Source organism: Prunus avium, chromosome 6, assembly GCF_965620075.1.
Source record: "Prunus avium chromosome 6, drPruAviu1.hap1.1, whole genome shotgun sequence".
Lineage (NCBI taxonomy): Eukaryota > Viridiplantae > Streptophyta > Magnoliopsida > Rosales > Rosaceae > Prunus > Prunus avium.
This window is the reverse complement of record NC_142289.1, coordinates 9,719,124-9,737,829: the sequence shown is the minus strand read 5'-3', so window position 1 is coordinate 9,737,829 and position 18,706 is coordinate 9,719,124. Positions and strand designations below refer to the sequence as shown.

At 35.0% G+C, this 18,706-nt stretch overlaps 1 protein-coding gene, 1 non-coding gene and 1 pseudogene across 3 annotated transcripts; 1 reads left to right on the top strand and 2 right to left on the bottom strand.

Annotated features, from left to right (window-relative positions):
* Positions 1 to 1,638: 1,638 nt before the first annotated feature.
* Positions 1,639 to 3,091, bottom strand: LOC110749698 (glycosyltransferase 6 pseudogene; annotated as a pseudogene).
* A 773-nt stretch (positions 3,092 to 3,864) lies between these two features.
* On the top strand, positions 3,865 to 3,938 carry TRNAT-AGU (transfer RNA threonine (anticodon AGU)). The gene has a single exon. It is a non-coding gene; the product is annotated as a tRNA-Thr (tRNA).
* Positions 3,939 to 4,030: 92 nt separating this feature from the next.
* On the bottom strand, positions 4,031 to 7,837 carry LOC110749693 (heptahelical transmembrane protein 4). 2 transcript variants are annotated; one of them, XM_021949850.2, is made up of 4 exons: positions 7,471 to 7,837; positions 6,828 to 7,090; positions 6,006 to 6,318; positions 4,031 to 4,988 (listed from the first exon to the last, which is right to left on the bottom strand). In XM_021949850.2, the coding sequence occupies exons 2-4, from the start codon at positions 7,085 to 7,087 to the stop codon at positions 4,335 to 4,337; spliced, it is 1,227 nt and encodes a 408-aa protein (XP_021805542.2). In that variant the 5' UTR covers positions 7,088 to 7,090; positions 7,471 to 7,837; the 3' UTR covers positions 4,031 to 4,334. The 2 variants fall into 2 exon arrangements, with proteins under 2 accessions (XP_021805542.2, XP_021805541.2); XM_021949849.2 differs by having other exon boundaries at positions 5,994 to 6,318; positions 7,471 to 7,834.
* Positions 7,838 to 18,706: the final 10,869 nt, after the last annotated feature.

The following is an 18,706-nucleotide window of genomic DNA, read 5'->3' as shown; positions in this document are numbered from 1 at the left end:
TTTTATCCTACATTAGTTTATAATTGGTGGTAACAAATTGAACTACACATGTATTTTCAATAGTTCGTACACCATATCAACATGACGACATGGTTATCTATTTGGAAAATACAATGCTCGATTTATGGAAAGAGTTAGTTCTTATATGTCACATTGAAGTTTGATACCTCGTCGAATAAAAAATTTAAAAATATATACGTAATAGCTTATTTTGTAAGGACATTTCATGTTAAGAGGGACGATAGTATACTACACTCACACACAATGCGGATGCTAGGACTCGAACCCACGACTTTTTCTCAAGGGAATAATTGCTCTAAACCTACACTACACTAGTCAGTCCTTTGCTATTTGATATACACTTTTTCAAAAAATGGATTCCAAACTTTTTTTTTAAGAAAAAGCGATGAAATTTACAGGTCGATTGCTTTAAGTTATAATATAGTTGATCATAAACCCATTTGGTTATCACCATCCATCAGCTTACAAATCATTCTAAAAGACAAAATCAAACCAAAAAAATATAGGCCAGAAACTAAGACCAACACTTAGAAGATATCTGGAAATTAAAGCAAAAAGATATAATTAACTAAAATATATAAAAGAGTACATAGGAGATATTCAACTCAAACTCATAGAACAGAAACCAAATAAATAAATAAAAACATGTTATGTTGTAACCATTGAGTGGTTGATTAATTTTGGAAGTGTTATTAATTAAAATAATAATAATAAATATAAAAGCCCTTATATTTAAAAAGTTTGAATAATGGTGGTGGGCACGATGGCACCAAAATATTTTGTGTGTTGTTGAACTTCTTCCATGAGAATGAGACGGCACAGTATATCTATTTGAACCAAGTTATTTTCTTTATTTTTTATTTGTAGGAATTTATCTATATTTTGTCCTACATTAGTTTATAATTGGTTGGTTCAACTATGTATTGTAACAAATTGAACTACACATGTAGTTTTAATAGTTCATACACCATATCAACAAGACGGCACGGGAAAATACTATGCATGATTTATGAAAAGAGTTAGTTCTTTCTGTCTGTCACATTGAAATTTGACACGTTGTCGAAAAATGTTTACATAACAGGTTATTTTTGTATATGTGCAAATCAGGAGGAGTGACTCTTTCGTCTTTCCATTGTTCCATCCATTCTACTAAAAAAAGAAAAAAAATCTCCCTAGAAAATGGTTAGCACATGGAAAATTCCCCAACTGGAAGAAGTGTCATAGTCTCACTCATAGATAAAAGATAATGTTAAAAAAATTAGAAAATAAATAATCTGCATTGGTATTTTAGTAAGCTAAACAGTAAAGCCTTACAGTAACCATGTAAACAATGATAAACACAAAGAGAGCAGATACGAGTGTCAGAAGATTCACAACTTAATGCCTTCCATATAAGTAGTTTGTTTATACTTTGCCTCTCTAATCTAATGCCCTAATATTTTAATTCATTTTATTAACATAAACAACTCGTTCATCTATAAGCATATATAGGCCACCAAACTCATGTGTTTTTCTATTCACCAAGTTTTTGTTTTCTCTCTAATTTGGCAGCATTTCCAATTTGACAATATATTAGAGGCTTCGCGGGTCCACTCTACGGGTTCTAAGGATCATAAGTTAAAATAAAAATATTATGATTAGATTATAATATTTGAAGATTAACTCCTTACAACAGAAACGTCTGACGAACTCAATTCCGGATGCACAAAACCATAGTTCTTAAGCACTTGATTATCTGCATAATTCAAAGCCCTCTTCATCTCATTCCAACACGAATCGGCTGAATATTGTAGATTGTGCTCTCCGCTACACGGTTGGCAACCTGTAAAATGTGTTACGAAAGGTCTCCTCTCACGCCCCTTGAGATATGTTTCTCTCTTCGCATCATACCACTCATTCACTTTCTCTGCATGTCTCCTCTTTAAAACGCCCTCATTTCGCTCCATCTTAATATAACTCTCGGTCAGGGTATCGTATTTCCCAACTAAAGCTAACCAATAACCTTCCAAATTATACTCTCCTTCTAAATAAGTCTTGTCCCCCCACTTCTCCTTATTCGTAAAGAGTAAATAAATCAGAGACGATTGATCGTCCGAGACCGGGAATAACTTGTCTTTAAATACCGATGTTAAGATCTGGCCCCACCTCTCAAAATCCGGGCTCAATGGGCCCATCGAGGCCCATACATCAATCAAAGCCATGGACCATTGACAGTTTCGGATTAACAACACGCCGGCATTGAGCCCGGTCCAACTTTTGTTCTTATCCTCGTAAACCATATTGGGCCAACCATGGACCACAAAATTGTGGTCTTTGTACCGGCCCAGCGGAACCTTAAACTCCATGTCGGTGAACACGGCGTCAGAGTCCATCCACCAGATCCATTCGGCTTCCGGGTGGGCCAGCATCGCGGCCCGAATTATCGGTAGCTTGGCCCAATAAGAGTCCATCTTGGGATGCAAGTATGCGTCGTTGTAGAAAATGTCGTGGCCATGGAGACGACAATAGTCCACCTTGTTCTTGAAGAACCTCAGAAGGAGATGGTCGCCAATCGGGTTCTTACAAACGGACGGCTGCGATCCGGTGACAAGGAGGACCCGATCTCGTGACCCGGCGGTGAATGACGGGTGAAGGTCTAGCCAAACGCGCCGCTTCTGGTCCCAGTTATTGACCGGCTTCTCTACGAAATAGCTCAGTTCCGGGTCGTCGTAGAAGGTTTCATGGGGCGGGTCGGAATGGAGAAACGGAGCCTCCGCCCCGTAATCTGAGGCTTTTGCAGAAAAAGGGATGAAGCCAAAATGGCGTTTGTAATGGAAAAGGGTTAGGGACCAGAAACCAAAAAGGCCGAAGAAGAGGCCAGCGAGAAAACAAAACCCGTCTGCACAGGGTTTTGTTTGAGGGGTCGTTTTCGCCATAAAAGTTGTTTTGGGGCTGAGAAAATTAGTGTGAGGGAAACTGGGCAAGACTTCTTTTTTAAGATAGAGAAATAGGGTTTGGGGATTTTCGATTTTGGGTGTGGCTTGGGAGGGAAGTGACACTTGCCTAAAATGAATTTATGTTTTGGAAGACGTTTATGGGAGACAGGGATTGTTTTCCTAAAAGCAATGGAGGCAAATATGGTGGGTAATTATTGCAATGTTATATGATTGATCTAATGTGTTTTACACTGTCATTTAGAGTAATTTGAGTGATTTTAAGACTATCAGAATGTTACTTTAAATTTGAAACTTCATCATGATAAGTAAAATATTGATTCATCACATAGAACATAATGCGCTAGGAGCCAAAAAATTTCTGTAGGGCATGAGGCTTTAACCCTATAATTTTACTTTAGAAAAAAATCAACAACATAGATTATCTCCTATACTAATTTCACTGCTAAACTTTTTAAGTTTATTAGGACAACTTTGTAGACATTGCATTTGCAATAAATTGATCATTTCATTTGTATCTTTAAAGATATACTGAAATCAGCTAAAAGATCAAATCAGTTAATTATATAATTAGATATGCATTTTTATCTTCAGAAACTTTCTCCACACACCCCCAAAAAGGAGGGAAATCTTTAAGTCTTGAGCTAATTGTGTGAATGTCCAAAGCTGCAGATTACATAAGTTATTACGAAATCGTTGCTTGTTATTTATCACCAACAACTTCATGCTTTTCATGCTTCTCATTTGCTTTTACAATTTTTCCTTTTCTACTTACTTGCACGATGACTCCACGGGCCACCAGGGAAAACGACACGCGTAAATGTTCTGTCTCTGTCCGTCTGACATAATGGCCCACAGGCCCAAGTATCAATTATTTTAAATTAACTGCTCGTGGTTATGTGAACAAGAAGCTTTCATAGCTCAGTTGGTTAGAGCACCCGTTTAGTAAGCGGGAGGTCTTGAGTTCAACTCTCAATGAAAGCAAATATTTTTCTTCTTTTTTTTTCCCATTTTCTGGGCTATCCTAATAAGCTTCAAAAGTTAGAAAGAAAAAATATTAAATTTAAAATACAAACTAGAGGGAAGCCGGCGTCTTTATTATATTGGATTTTGATACGAACATTACAACTTACAAGTTGTTCTACACACGTCCGGCTAAATACTCTAAGACAATTATTTTTTTCAATTTCTGACAAATAATATTTTTTTTTCTTTGGAACCAAGCACAACGTTTAACATTGTGCTTGAATTTACAGAGTGACAATGGGCAATCACATAACTACACTACACCAACTTCAGTCTTCAGCTACACAAAGAAGAACAACAAACAAAAGACCTCACCCACTAGTACACTAGAGGCCATCTCCCTAATTTACTAATTCAGCAACCTTCTAGATCGCGCCATTTGAGGTAAACAAGCCCCGCACGGTAATGAGTGTACGCGCCTGCCACTACTAATATGTGAAACAATTGGTGGCTGTGCCCTGCAATGTCGAATTTCCCAGGCATCCATCGTTCTGGAACCCTTGTGGCATAAACCAAGGCTCCAACCCCATAGAGAGCCCCCATTAGAATCTCATACCCAGTTGTGTGGAGTGCCTCAGGTTGATCAGAAAACAAGACAAGCTTGTGCATAACAGGTAAAATCCCAGACATGCCCATGCTTAAAAATAGAGATACACGAACAATACGATATTCAGGATTCTGAAAGACTGGTATGAGGGAAACCAATACTGTAGCAATTCCCAAGAGGGTTATAAATCCCATGTACAGGTTGCAGAAGAAAGGGTTACACATGAAGGAGTAGTAGACAAGGGGGTAAAATGAGGTGGATATAAGGGCTGCAATTCCAGCATAGTCCAGTCTGAGCATGATATATGACATTCGCTCAGAATGGCAAGAGAGAAGATGGCATGCACTGCTGGACAACAAGCAAAACATGGCTCCTCCCAAGAAAGCAAAGAATGGCCATCGTGTGATTGGCCTCAGCATAAGTGGTGCTATTATGTTCGCTAAATCCTCCTTCATGCTACTCTGCAATATTCAGAACAACAAATACAAAGAAAGCTATTAGCTGGATACATCTCCTAATAAACATTAACATTGACAATGGAAAGTAGATTTAATGGAAAGTGAACTCACACAATAAGATTGTGTGTGTTTGTGCGTCTGTGTTCAATTTAATACATTTCTTCAAGGGGCAATTGATTCATTGCAACTAGTACTGTAGTACCATTAGTCGCATAAGAAAATTGTAAACTGCTCAACATTAAGAATGCATCCAGCACTAGATGTCAACCATTTAGGAAATAGGACGCAACTATCAATGCAGAGTATGCTCAACTTTCTCGCATGTCATCTTACATGGACAATTATACGATAATTTGAGTAGCCAAAATATAAAATTATTTCAACTATAAATAAGCCATTTGTTGCTCCTATTGGGTTGGAGAAGAAAGTAACAGTTAAATGTTCATTCAAGGATGCATGACCCTATTTAGCATAAGCTATTTGACAGAAAACCATGAAGAGGTAATTCAACTTCAAAAGTAATTCCAGGGGCACTATCACATGGGTTATATTATACGCATATGACAACTATAACAACAGTAGATCAATTGTTTGCAGAACCCAAAAAAGAAAAGAGATGATCCTGTTGATAATTAAGAAAATCAGGAGAAAAAGTGTCATTTCAGCACAGAGTGACATTGATGAGGACATCTTTGTCAAACCCATTAGAGTTTACAAACAAAAAAGATGGAAGAGTAAATGATTTAATTCGGTCTTCAAATCCTGCAATTTTGGAGCAATAGATGATTTCTGCGTTTTTAACTTGTTTTCTAAGTTTTCTGTACTTTGAGGATTCCTTGACATCAGACATTAGAGACCACTGAATGCAAGAAATTCCCATACAAACAGGTTCAGCTTAGAGAACATGATGGAAAACTCTAAACGCCTAAAAGATAATTAATAATATAACAAATAATATCAGCAATGTTATGATAAGTTAACATCATTCGTTCTAGGGCTAAAGAGTACCAGAACACAAACATCAGTTTGGTTGCCATGGGAGAATCGTTGAGGCAAACAATTATTCAGAAGTTCCATGACATGCCAACCAGAGAGTGACGGCAGCAGATCGATTGAAGGTAATGAAGTCTTCAACTCTTCTCTAAGTCTGTTCAGATCAGGCATGTTGGGTAAGGAAGGGAGGCATGTCATGAATTCTTCATGTAATTTATGCAAATCAGCTTTTTTCAGCACATCAGGAAAATGCTGTAGAGCATGAAGATCAACGACCTCTGGAAGCTTCACTGCAGTGTATATGGTCAGGGAGAGAAAAAGGAAGAACCCGATCAAATGCCTGTGAAAGTAATAATTTGTTAGAGAAATGAGATTGTCAAGTGTTGAAGTTTATGCCCTTTGAGTTCCTACATTTCAGTTACCAAAACGTTATGTGCATAAAAGTTAAAGACAACTAACAGGAGACCTCTGGAAAAAAAGACAAGGAGGCATACTTCTACATTAGTGAAACGCCGTAGGTTTGACAATGAAATATGGAAGACATTTTCAGCTAATTTGTTTTCGAACTAAAATGCCATACAGTCTAATCCACTTTAATAAACTTGAGAAGAAATAACAATATTTTAAACAGTTTTTACTTTCTCATTATAATTCACAAATGTAACTTCCATTAAATATTATATACTTCAAGGGGGAAAATATAGAAACTATTTGAATTAAGCACCAAATTAATAACTGTTATCTGAAGGCGACAGACCTATTAAACAAATTATAGGTACAAACAAAAGAATCATATAAAACCCATTTATGTATCGAAAAAATGACTCATATACAGGATAGGGGCCTTACGTCCAAACATTTAGCGTCTCATTGTGGATAGTAAACATACTAAGCAAGACCTGCTTCAACGGCCATTCGGACCGGTAATGGCCCAAAATGTACTCGTTGTCCCTTAAGTAGTTGGGTAAAGTGTGGTACTCAACCAGCTGATACTTCACCTTCTTCCACAGCCGCTTTCCTTTACCTTCCTTCGGTGAACATGCCTGATGGTCCTCCATTACTTCAGATGACAGTTTTGAATCTTCAAAATTCTGGATCTCACTGCCCATTTTCTGTTCAACCACAAGCACCCAATGTTACACTTACAAAAAGAAAAATGCTCTTTTTGGTTGCCAAAGTTGACCCCAAAAAAATGAAAATTATAAGATACCAAGAAATAAACCCAGATTCTAAAGCATTGATATTTCATTGCATGGAAGACAAAAGATCCAATATTGCATCAAATTTTCCCTTTTTGAATTGAGCTTTCAACAATTGCAGATAGAACATAAAACCCAACAAAAAGAATTTATTCTTAATTTATTTTCCTTTTTCTTTTGCTGCATTTTCTTGGAAACCAAGCGGCATACAACATCAACAATCTAATAACAATCATTTGCATAATTGTGGGAAAGCAAAGCTCAACGAGAAAAACCCAGATGAGAAAACGTACCTGAAAATTGAAGAACCACCAGCTGAGAAAAATCAAAGCAGCCCCAGAAGAAGATTCTTCTGGCTCAGATGGGTTTTTAGTGTTTGCTTTATATAGTATATTCGAGCGGTGATAATCAGAAATGAAACAATTGTCGTTAGGAATAAATTCCAAAAATGAGTGTTTGGATTATGAGAAGCCAAGGAGTTTTGTCAATGACTGGGTTTTCTTGGGGATTGATAAAAACCCACAAGAGAAAACTGGACGTCGGTTGCTAAAATAGCTTGGAAATTGAGAGGAGAGATTCGTTTGGGGAGATGCGGAGATGCCTATGGACATTCCGTGATCAGGCAGAGAGACTTATATAAGTTTGGCACTTGTGGAGGAAAACGACTTGTCTTCTGAATAATGAAATATTTTTTCAAGTGCTTAGTTAGACCACGGCAGCCTTCGAGATTTTATGGCATTGAAAAAAAAGTGAAAAAAGGATTTTTCAATACCAACCACGCAGGAAATTTATTAAATGAGCAAAACAAACAGACATTGGCACGTGTCGACATAATACTCCATGGACAAATTGATATAAATTCTTAAATTAAAGGCAAAAAATAATTTAAAAATTACTAATCTAAAAATGAAAAATTAAATAAATAGAAAACTAGCAAAGTCTCGGACATATTCAAGACTTTCCGTTTCCGCCACTTTTTTCGACTTTTAGAGTTTTCATCACTATATGTGAGGTGAGCACTCCTTGAGGAGTTTTGAGGCGGTCTTGATTATATTTCTAAATCTTTTTTTTAAAAAAAGAAGAAGGCTAAAATCCTTAAACTCCTTAAAAGGAGTTTTAATCTTATGTCCATAATCCATAATTCTAAATTTTGAGTTAAAGATTTAAAATTTGGTGCCTTTAGTATTCCATTCCTTTGAACGAAACATCACCTATGTTGTCATCATAAAATTAAAATCTAAGGAATGGCAAGGGAAAGGGAGAAAACTTCCTCATTTCTTTGGGCATACAATTTCAGATAACCATAAGCAATGCTATGTCATTTTCAAGTGGAATTACCAAGCTTGAGAATAGGATCTTCTACTTATCCCCATCTACTAAAACAAGGAAACCAAGATTACCTAATAAAGAATGAAAAAACAAACAAAACAAAACTTGAAGATAGAGATTGGGAGAATGTAAAAACCAAGGGATATTTGATGGTTATTGGACTAGTCAATCTAAGGCCTAACCCAGATATCCTATGTAGGAAGCCGGACCCGCCCATTGTTGAACTTGGATGGCGCCCCTGCAACCCATTAAATTTGAACAAAGCCCATCCAGTCAATCTGCTAGGTCAAGAAGGATTTGTAAGTGGGACTTCTTCTTGGGCTGTCTATATAAGGCTAGAGCCATTAGGGAAATTTTCTGTTTGCGGTCCTCTAAATACAGGGCTTTTGATGCGGGGCCAAATTCAGCTGGGAAGATCATCTGACGGGTTTCATTTTGCCCATTAGAAAATCGCAACTGAAGTCCAAGCGTTTTGCCATGGGCCTTTGTGTTCACTGCTGGAAATGGCGTTGTAATTCCATTTTTAACCTGATTTATGAGCCTTTGTTAGTGAATGGCTTGACATAAATAAGATGGTTAATTGTAAGCCAGCAAGAGAGGTCATCCAAGTTCATTGGAGTCTTCTTCTTTCTGCCAGATACAATTTGAATGTGGATGGCAGCTGCAAAACCAATTCTTGGAAGATCATTGCTGGTGGCTTGTTAAGGGACTCTACTTGGATTTGTGGTTTCTCTGCTAATATTGGAACTGGGAATATTGCGGAGGCTGAGTTATGGAGTCTTTCTAGAGTTGCAAACGGCTTGGGCAAAGGGAACTAGGTTCCTTGATGTTGAATGTGACTCTTTATCCTGTGTTTCTCCGATTACTAAGGCTTCTGAACAAGCTCACCCTTTTCTTTGCCTGATTGAACATTGCAAATAATCACTCACAACCAAATGGAATCAACAACTAGTGTGATTCTCTCAAATGATGATCTCCACCCAAACAAAGGAGAGAGCTTTCTCTCTTGAACCAAATGGTGGCTGCCAACAACAACTCTAAACTCTCGTAACCACATGTTGCAAATAAATCACTTTCATTAGTAATTATATTTTAATTATTTCTTTAGTGAATAATTAGTTTTAAATATTTAATTAACTTCATAAATTATATTACTTGATAAATAGTCATTATTATTATTTAGTTTATTTAAATAAATTATTTTAATACTAATTATTCGCTAAGTAAATAATAATTAAAACATAGTAGGCTTATGGAGGGTTCGAGGCTTGAGAAAGGTATTGGAACAAGTTCGAAAGCTAGGGTTTTTGGTTCGAGACTTGGATTTGCTCAAACTAATTTTGTATATAATAATTTATTACTATTTATTAAGTAATTTATTAAATTAGTAAAATATTTAAATATTCTCTAATGAATCAATAATTAAAACATTATTACTAATTAAAGGAATTTAAAAATACTAAGATATTACTTTATTACATATATTAAATTAAAGAAGTTTGCCACACAAAAAAAAGTAAAGAAACTAATTTTATATTCTGTTTAAAGGGTATAGCCGGGCGGCTATACTGCTAAAACATTCTACTTATAGAGTATAGCCGTTCGGCTTTAGTAATAAAATATCTATTATGGAGTATAGCCATTCGGCTTGACTGATAAAATTTCTATTTATGGGGTATAGCCCGCCGGCTTTACTTTTAAAATGTTTATTTAAAGCGTATAGCCGCGCGGCTATACTATAAAATTATCTATATTGGAGTATAGCCGACCGGCTGTACTTTCATTAGTAATTAACTAATATCTTAGCCTTATTTAATCACTTTCATTAGTAATTATATTTTAATTATTATTTCTTTAGTGAATAATTAGTTTTAAATATTTTAATTAACTTCATAAATTATATTACTTGATAAATAGTAATTAATTTGTTTATATTTTTTAAAATAAATTATTTTAATACTAATTATTCACTAAGTAAATAATAATTAAAAGATAGTGGGATTGTGGATAGGGTTCGAGGCTTGAGAAAGGTTTTGGAACAAGTTCGGAAGCTGGGGTTTTTGGTTCAAGACTTGGATTTGCTCAAACTAATTGTGTATAAAATAATTAATTCATATTTATTAAGTAATTTATTAAATCAGTAAAATATTTAAATATTCTTTATAGAAACAATAATTACAACATAATTACTAATTAAAGGAATTAAAAAAGACTAAGATATTACTTAATTACATATATTAAATTAAAGAAGTTTGCCACACAAAAAAAAAGTAAAGAAACTAATTTTATATTCTGTTTAACCAGTATAGCCGGTCGGCGATACTGATAAAATATTATACTTATACAGTGTAGCCGTGAGGCGTTACTAATAAAATATCTATTTTGGCGTATAGCCGTACGGCTAGACCGACAAAATTTCTATTTATGGAGTCTAGCCGATTGGCTTTACATTTAAAATGTTTATTTAAATCATATAGCCGATCGGCTATACAGTAAAAATTATCTATATTGCAGTATAGCATCCGGGCTGTACTTTCATTAGTAATTAACTAATATCTTAGCCTTATTTAATCACTTTCATTAGTAATTATATTTTAATTATTATTTCTTTAGTGAATAATTAGTATTAAATATTTTAATTAATTTCATGAATTATATTACTTGATAAATAGTAATTAATTTGTTTATATTTTTTAAAATAAATTATTTTAATACTAATTATTCACTAAGTAAATAATAATTAAAAGATAGTGGGATTGTGGATAGGGTTCGAGGCTTGAGAAAGGTTTTGGAACAAGTTCGGAAGCTGGGGTTTTTGGTTCAAGACTTGGATTTGCTCAAACTAATTGTGTATAAAATAATTAATTCATATTTATTAAGTAATTTATTAAATCAGTAAAATATTTAAATATTCTTTATAGAAACAATAATTACAACATAATTACTAATTAAAGGAATTAAAAAAGACTAAGATATTACTTAATTACATATATTAAATTAAAGAAGTTTGCCACACAAAAAAAAAGTAAAGAAACTAATTTTATATTCTGTTTAACCAGTATAGCCGGTCGGCGATACTGATAAAATATTATACTTATACAGTGTAGCCGTGAGGCGTTACTAATAAAATATCTATTTTGGCGTATAGCCGTACGGCTAGACCGACAAAATTTCTATTTATGGAGTCTAGCCGATTGGCTTTACATTTAAAATGTTTATTTAAATCATATAGCCGATCGGCTATACAGTAAAAATTATCTATATTGCAGTATAGCATCCGGGCTGTACTTTCATTAGTAATTAACTAATATCTTAGCCTTATTTAATCACTTTCATTAGTAATTATATTTTAATTATTATTTCTTTAGTGAATAATTAGTTTTAAATATTTTAATTAACTTCATAAATTATATTACTTGATAAATAGTAATTAATTTGTTTATATTTTTTAAAATAAATTATTTTAATACTAATTATTCACTAAGTAAATAATAATTAAAAGATAGTGGGATTGTGGATAGGGTTCGAGGCTTGAGAAAGGTTTTGGAACAAGTTCGGAAGCTGGGGTTTTTGGTTCAAGACTTGGATTTGCTCAAACTAATTGTGTATAAAATAATTAATTCATATTTATTAAGTAATTTATTAAATCAGTAAAATATTTAAATATTCTTTATAGAAACAATAATTACAACATAATTACTAATTAAAGGAATTAAAAAAGACTAAGATATTACTTAATTACATATATTAAATTAAAGAAGTTTGCCACACAAAAAAAAAGTAAAGAAACTAATTTTATATTCTGTTTAACCAGTATAGCCGGTCGGCGATACTAATAAAATATTATACTTATACAGTGTAGCCGTGAGGCGTTACTAATAAAATATCTATTTTGGCGTATAGCCGTACGGCTAGACCGACAAAATTTCTATTTATGGAGTCTAGCCGATTGGCTTTACATTTAAAATGTTTATTTAAATCATATAGCCGATCGGCTATACAGTAAAAATTATCTATATTGCAGTATAGCATCCGGGCTGTACTTTCATTAGTAATTAACTAATATCTTAGCCTTATTTAATCACTTTCATTAGTAATTATATTTTAATTATTATTTCTTTAGTGAATAATTAGTATTAAATATTTTAATTAATTTCATGAATTATATTACTTGATAAATAGTAATTAAAAAGTTTTTCCAATTTTTTTATATAAATATTTGTAATACTAATTATTCACTAAGTAAATAATAATTAAAACATAGTAGCCTTATGGATAGGGTTCGAGGCTTGAGAAAGGTTTTGGAACAAGTTCGGAAGCTAGGGTTTTTGGTTTGAGACTTGAATTTGCTCAAACTAATTTTGTATATAATAATTAATTAATATTAATTAAGTAATTTATTAAATCAGTAAAATATTTAAATATTCTCTAATGAATCAATAATTAAAACATAATTACTAATTAAAGGAATTTTAAAAAAAACTAAGATATTACTTTATTACATATAGTAAATTTTAAAAAACACAAGTAAAGAAACTAATTTTATATTATGTTTAAAGAGTATAGCCGTTCGGCTATACGGCTTAAATATTATACTTATACAATATAGCCGTTCGGCGTTACTAATAAAATATATATTTTGGAGTATTGCCGTGCGGCTTGACCTTTAAAATGTTTATTTAAAGAGTATAGCCGCGCAATGTTGCATTCCTAAGAGGACACAAATTAATGTGCAAACAACCAATTAAAAATACCCGCAAGTGCACGAATCTATCGAAGTATAGATTATGTAAGTACGGGGTCGATCCCACGAAGAACTTGTCGGCTTCCTATAAGTTCTAATTTGAGTACATAAAGAACACTTATTTAACACACCACAAATGCACAAATGAAAGAGGGAAACTAGAAATGAGTAAAGAAGTGTAAAAGAAATGGAACAACACAAGAAAACTAGAGAAAAACACAAACAGCACTTTCTATCACCCTTTTATCACCATTTGGACAGATTCGTTTCTCTATTTTTCCAGTTTCGACCTCTGTCCAGTGTTTGACCTATAACTTTCCAACCGTATGTCCAAAATTTACGTTCTTTATACGGTTGGATTCAGCACAGAAATTGGAAGAACACTTGCGGACCAAAAGTCCAAAACAATTACGGAAACAAATAAATTTCAGTAACAAAGACACACCACGTGTCGAACACACAACTCACACACACATTGAGGGGGGGGTTTTGATTTGTTTCAAGTGACCTATTTCTATTGCATGAAAGTAAATGGACTTTGAATTTAAATGAGAATGGCAGAGATGAATTATCAAAATGTGAAAGTACCAAGTAACAAACACTAGGGTTTCGGAATCCACCCTAAACAATTCTACCTATGTTCATGGATACTCAAGTGATGAACTCTAAACTTGTTGATGAAGATGTTCGCAATCAAGACCATGGGTCGTGGCTCAAGACGCATTGATTCTCTCTAATATACGTAAAGTGCATGGTTCGTGCTACAATACTTGTGCCCTCCCCATAACCGAACCTAGGTATGGTTCGTACTTCGATTCAATTACAAGGAGAACCCATTAAGTTCAAAGAGAATATGAACATCACAAGAATCCTAATAGCATGGTGTTTACATTAGGTATTCAAGAAACCAATTCACATGGATGGTTCTTACTCCATCCATTTATTGCTTAGGAAAACATGAAGATACACATAATCCCAACAATCTCAAGAAGCATGCTTTCAAAGATGGCCAACCAAGGAAAAACACACATCAAGGATAGATTAATTTGGTGAATTGGAATTCATCAACAATATCTAGAAATTCATACACTCAAGCATCAAAACAATAAGGTAATCATGTTTAGGGCTTCAACCTAAGCCCTAGCTATGGAGTTTAGTTCCTCATAATCATTTCAAACACAAATTCGAAATATAACTAGAAAGAGTTTACAGATTTGGAAATGATGAAAGCTTGAAGTCTTCAATGGTGGAAGTCTTCTTCTCCACTTAGCTTGGCTGCACCTTGGCCTTCTCCAAGCTCCAAGCTCTCCAAAATTTGCTCTCCTCTGTGTAGAATGATAGAATGAATTGGCTACCCACGTTCAAAACCTCTCCCACTTCATATTGCAATTAACTTTCCATTGCCCATCAATTTCCAGCTCACCAATATAATATAAAACTCATACTTTAGTTAAAGCCTTTGCCCTTGTCCCCTTTGCCATGATGAAGCCTTGACTTCACAAAGATGCCAAAAGCTTCAGAAAATATCTCATTTACAAAGGTAATTCCTTGTTACCAAGAGTTATGGTAACAAGAAATTAAGATGACACAAAGGAGGTAAAAGCTGGCCAAATCCGGATTTCCAGAGCTGTGGTAACATGCTGGATTGGTTGGATAGGCAATACTTGTCCAATGGAGCTCAAATTTGGATATGTTGTAGTTAACATCCATTGGAACAAGTCTCATGAAGATCATGACCTCATCCGAGCACCAGAGCATGTTGATCCCAGGCCAAGAAGTTGACCTACGAAAATGAACAAAAACAGAATTTATGACTAATAATGCACTTTTAGCTCATTTTCATCCCAACCAAGGTAAAATCTAAGAAAACACAAAAAGGAAGTAAAAAGCTATAAAATGTTAAAACTAACTCAAAATAGTGGGTGAATTGGAATCGAACATAATTGACAACAGAAAGTTGGTTTTCGCAAACTGTGAATGCAATTGCATGTTGTGTGTGCAACTACCTAGTTTCTGTTGGCAAATTGAATGTTGTGAAATGCAATTACCTAGTGGTTCAACTTCACCATGACAAGCTATAAAAAGCTATAAAATGTCAAGAACTAACTCAAAATAGTGGGTGAATAACATGAAAAATCATGTGTAAAAATGAACCGAACAAACTTCCCAAACTTATCTTTTGCTAGTCCTCGAGCAAAACATAAACTAAAACAAGACTCGAAACTAAACTTTCCGAACACTTTCCAAAGAGAGAGCGACTTATGCAAATGACTTAAAAGTTTCCCAAGAAAAACTCAGTTTAGACGTTATTCACAAGGCAGCAAGGTTCAGAACACAACATGCTTAAGTGTAGTAGTGTGATGGCCAAATGGAACTCATTCTCCAATTTCAGTTTTCACACAACTTCAAAAATCATACCAAGCACAAATGTAACTTCAAATCTCACCAAAATTGTCCTCTCACAAATGAATCACTCGGAAGAGGGTTACAATGCATCACTCAATAATAAATATGAGAATAGAGTTAAACCATACGGAACTTAACTCACAATTAGCAAGATGAAAAACATGCATGAATATGATCTCAAGAAGGATGCTAAACACTTCAAAGCTGAAAAATGTGTGCAATTCAACCACATGACATTTAGGATCAATTTAGGTCTTTATTATAGGTTGTAATGGGGCTAAGGGTGTAAGGTGAGTAAGAAATGAAGGATATGGATACAACAAAGTCCAAGGAACTCACAATGTAAGAGCATACAATCGTTGACTAAAAGACTTTGAAACATCACGCTTGAGATTTTCACTCTTTTTTTTTTTTTTTTTTTAGGTGATCAAATAGACCACAAAGCCTTATACCTCCACTAATTACGATTCACACTCCTTCCTTCCATTCGAACAACCAAGAAACATGGAATTGAATTTGAGACCATTGCCACTTAACCACAACTTTTCTCTTTTCTTTCACCCTTTGAGTGAAGTATTCTTCTCTTTTTTTTTTTTTTTTTTTTTTTTTTTGGTCGAAATGTAATAACTCTTCCCAAACTTAGCATGAAAAACACATCTAAATTAAAGCTCACTAGTTCCTTAGAAAGGTAAATTCTTGTTTTTCAGGCTAAGGCTAGAAGTAATAATTGGTTACTTGAAAGAAAAGGCATACATGTAGGCTCAAAGTGGTTACAATGGAAAATCATGCTTAAGCATGCATAAGGTTAGCTTGAAAGGCACAAACGGTCCAAAGAGGGCCTTAATATCATTTCTCAAATGTCATGTAATCAAATTGCACAAGAATGAGTGACTTTTAAGTGCTCAACCAAATCAATGAATAATGAGATCAAACAACAACTTAGATGACAAGAAAAGTAAGAATATGTGTATAACACTCATGAATTGAAGCACAAGGCTCAAAGCTCACATTATATGGTTATACAAGTCTAATTCATGCTTGATACAATTCTTTGGATCATGCAAGTCCCTCAACTAGAGAATTATGAAACAAATGGCAAGTGCGTAGAGGGTTTCAAACATATCATGCTAGAACGATGTCATTTAGTGAATAACAAATTATTATTATTTTTTATTTAAAGCATTTTCAATCAAGTCATTTAAACATTCATCACAATCTCATCATATATGTCCGGAAAGTGACTTAAGAACAAAAAAGACTCAAAACAGAAAAGAAAACAAAATAAAAGAAAGTAAGAATTTAAGTGAAACGAAAAAGACTTGCTATCCCTTCCCAAACTTAGAAACAAACATTGTCCTCAATGTTAAAGAATTTAGGCATCAACAACGTTATAACAAGAAATAAAGGGAAAGAGCAAGTAAATACAAAAACAAAAAAGAAAAACAACTACAACACGGTTGCAAAACAAAACAAAACAAAACAACACCAAACAAAACCAAACAGTAAGCCCTAACAACAATCTTACACATGCAGAAATCCAGCCCAATGAAATGCACAAACCAAATGAAAGCCCAACCCAAACGAAAGCCCAAAAGCGAAGAAAGTAAAAAAAACAGAGAAACCAAGTCAGAAGCACAAAGAGCGAGGACTCAGTAAAATAGAAAAAAGTGGGCCCTGAAGTCTCGGCACCTGTGAGTCACGGGAAACAAAGTGAGAGACGTGTCGACAAGCAGCGGTCTCTCTCTCGGTCCCAAGCCAGAATTATTGGCTTCATAGGAAGGTGTGACGACTTTTGTTTCTCAAAAGTGCTGAAAGGCAGAACTGTAATTAAAGGGGTTGGGGACTAGGTGAGGTGACCTAAGGGGATAGGCCGTAAGGGCCGCGCAAAACGCAGAAGCGCCGTGTCTAGGGTTACGTAGAAACTAACTCTATAAAAGAAGAAGAGAAAGAGTTGGGGAAAAACACACAAACGCAGAAACACACAACAGAGAAAAGAAAGAACAAAAGAAAAGAAAGTTCAAATGGCTTCTTCCTACCCATTCTCGCTGGATCTCAACCTAGCTCCACCGACTCAGACTCGGGGCCAAGCAGTGGCACCAGTGTGGATGCCCTACTTTGCCTCTGCACGGGGGCACGTGACAGTGAATGACTCGATACTGCTGGACAACGATGTTGCCCTTGGAGTTGCTAGAAATCTAGTAACTCCCAAGGATATACGGGTGCTGGGATCAAGGGATGACAACCGGGTCGTGAGCGATGCTCTGGCACTAAGCGTGCAAAGCACCGCAACAGTCGCAAGTGTGGGTCATCGCCTACTTGCGAAGTCCCATGAAGTGGAGGTGCTAAAAGGTCAGTTGGCGGTGGAGCGAAGTATGGTGGAAGAGTGCCAGAGTATTATTAAAAGTTTAAAAAGGGAAAGGGCAAGGATAGTGGAGGTGAATCGACACCAGCTAGAGGCGTTGCGGGAAGAGAACCAAAATCTCTCAAAGATGGTAAGTGTTTACGCCCATGACATGAGAAAGCAGCTGGAGGACCTGGACCAACCGGGTAAACGCAAGAAAACCGATCGCGAGAGTAGGTATGCTCAAGCTAAGAGTGCGATCTTTGGGAGCTCGAGTGATGAGCCCCAAGAGGCTGTGCGTGAAGCCCCGGAAGAGGATAGCCATAGGGCTAAACTCAAAGGTCCAATGGCCGAGACACCGAGCACTGTGAAAGAATAATTTCTAATGTATTAGTGGTGTGCCTGGTTGTCTTTGCCCTTTCCGTGTATTTGTTTGTTTGTTTTTTTGTTTGTTTTTTTGTTTGTTTTTTTTTTTTGTTTTTTTGTTTTTTTTGTTTTTGTTTTTTTCAGAAATAAAAGAAATGAAGTTGCAAAAGAAAAAGAAGCACACTTCCCAAACAAAACAAAGACGACAGCCGAAAGGGTAAACACACTTCCCTAACTAAAATAAGACAAAGGTGATAGCCGAAAGGGAAAGGCAAAAACACAAAACACTAGAAAAACACGGAAAAAAGAAAAGTAAAGTGAAAGTTAATGTGCTCCCCCTTGA

Bases quoted from the DNA above. Each gene is read 5' to 3' on its own strand.
- LOC110749693 (XM_021949849.2), bottom strand. From the start codon at position 7,087: ATGGGCAGTGAGATCCAGAATTTTGAAGATTCAAAACTGTCATCTGAA. The intron at 6,319-6,827 runs GTAAGGCCCCTA...TTACTTTCACAG, and splicing joins GAGACGCTAAATGTTTGGAC to GCATTTGATCGGGTTCTTCC. The intron at 4,989-5,993 runs GTACTCTTTAGC...TGAATATTGCAG, and splicing joins AAACTGATGTTTGTGTTCTG to AGTAGCATGAAGGAGGATTT.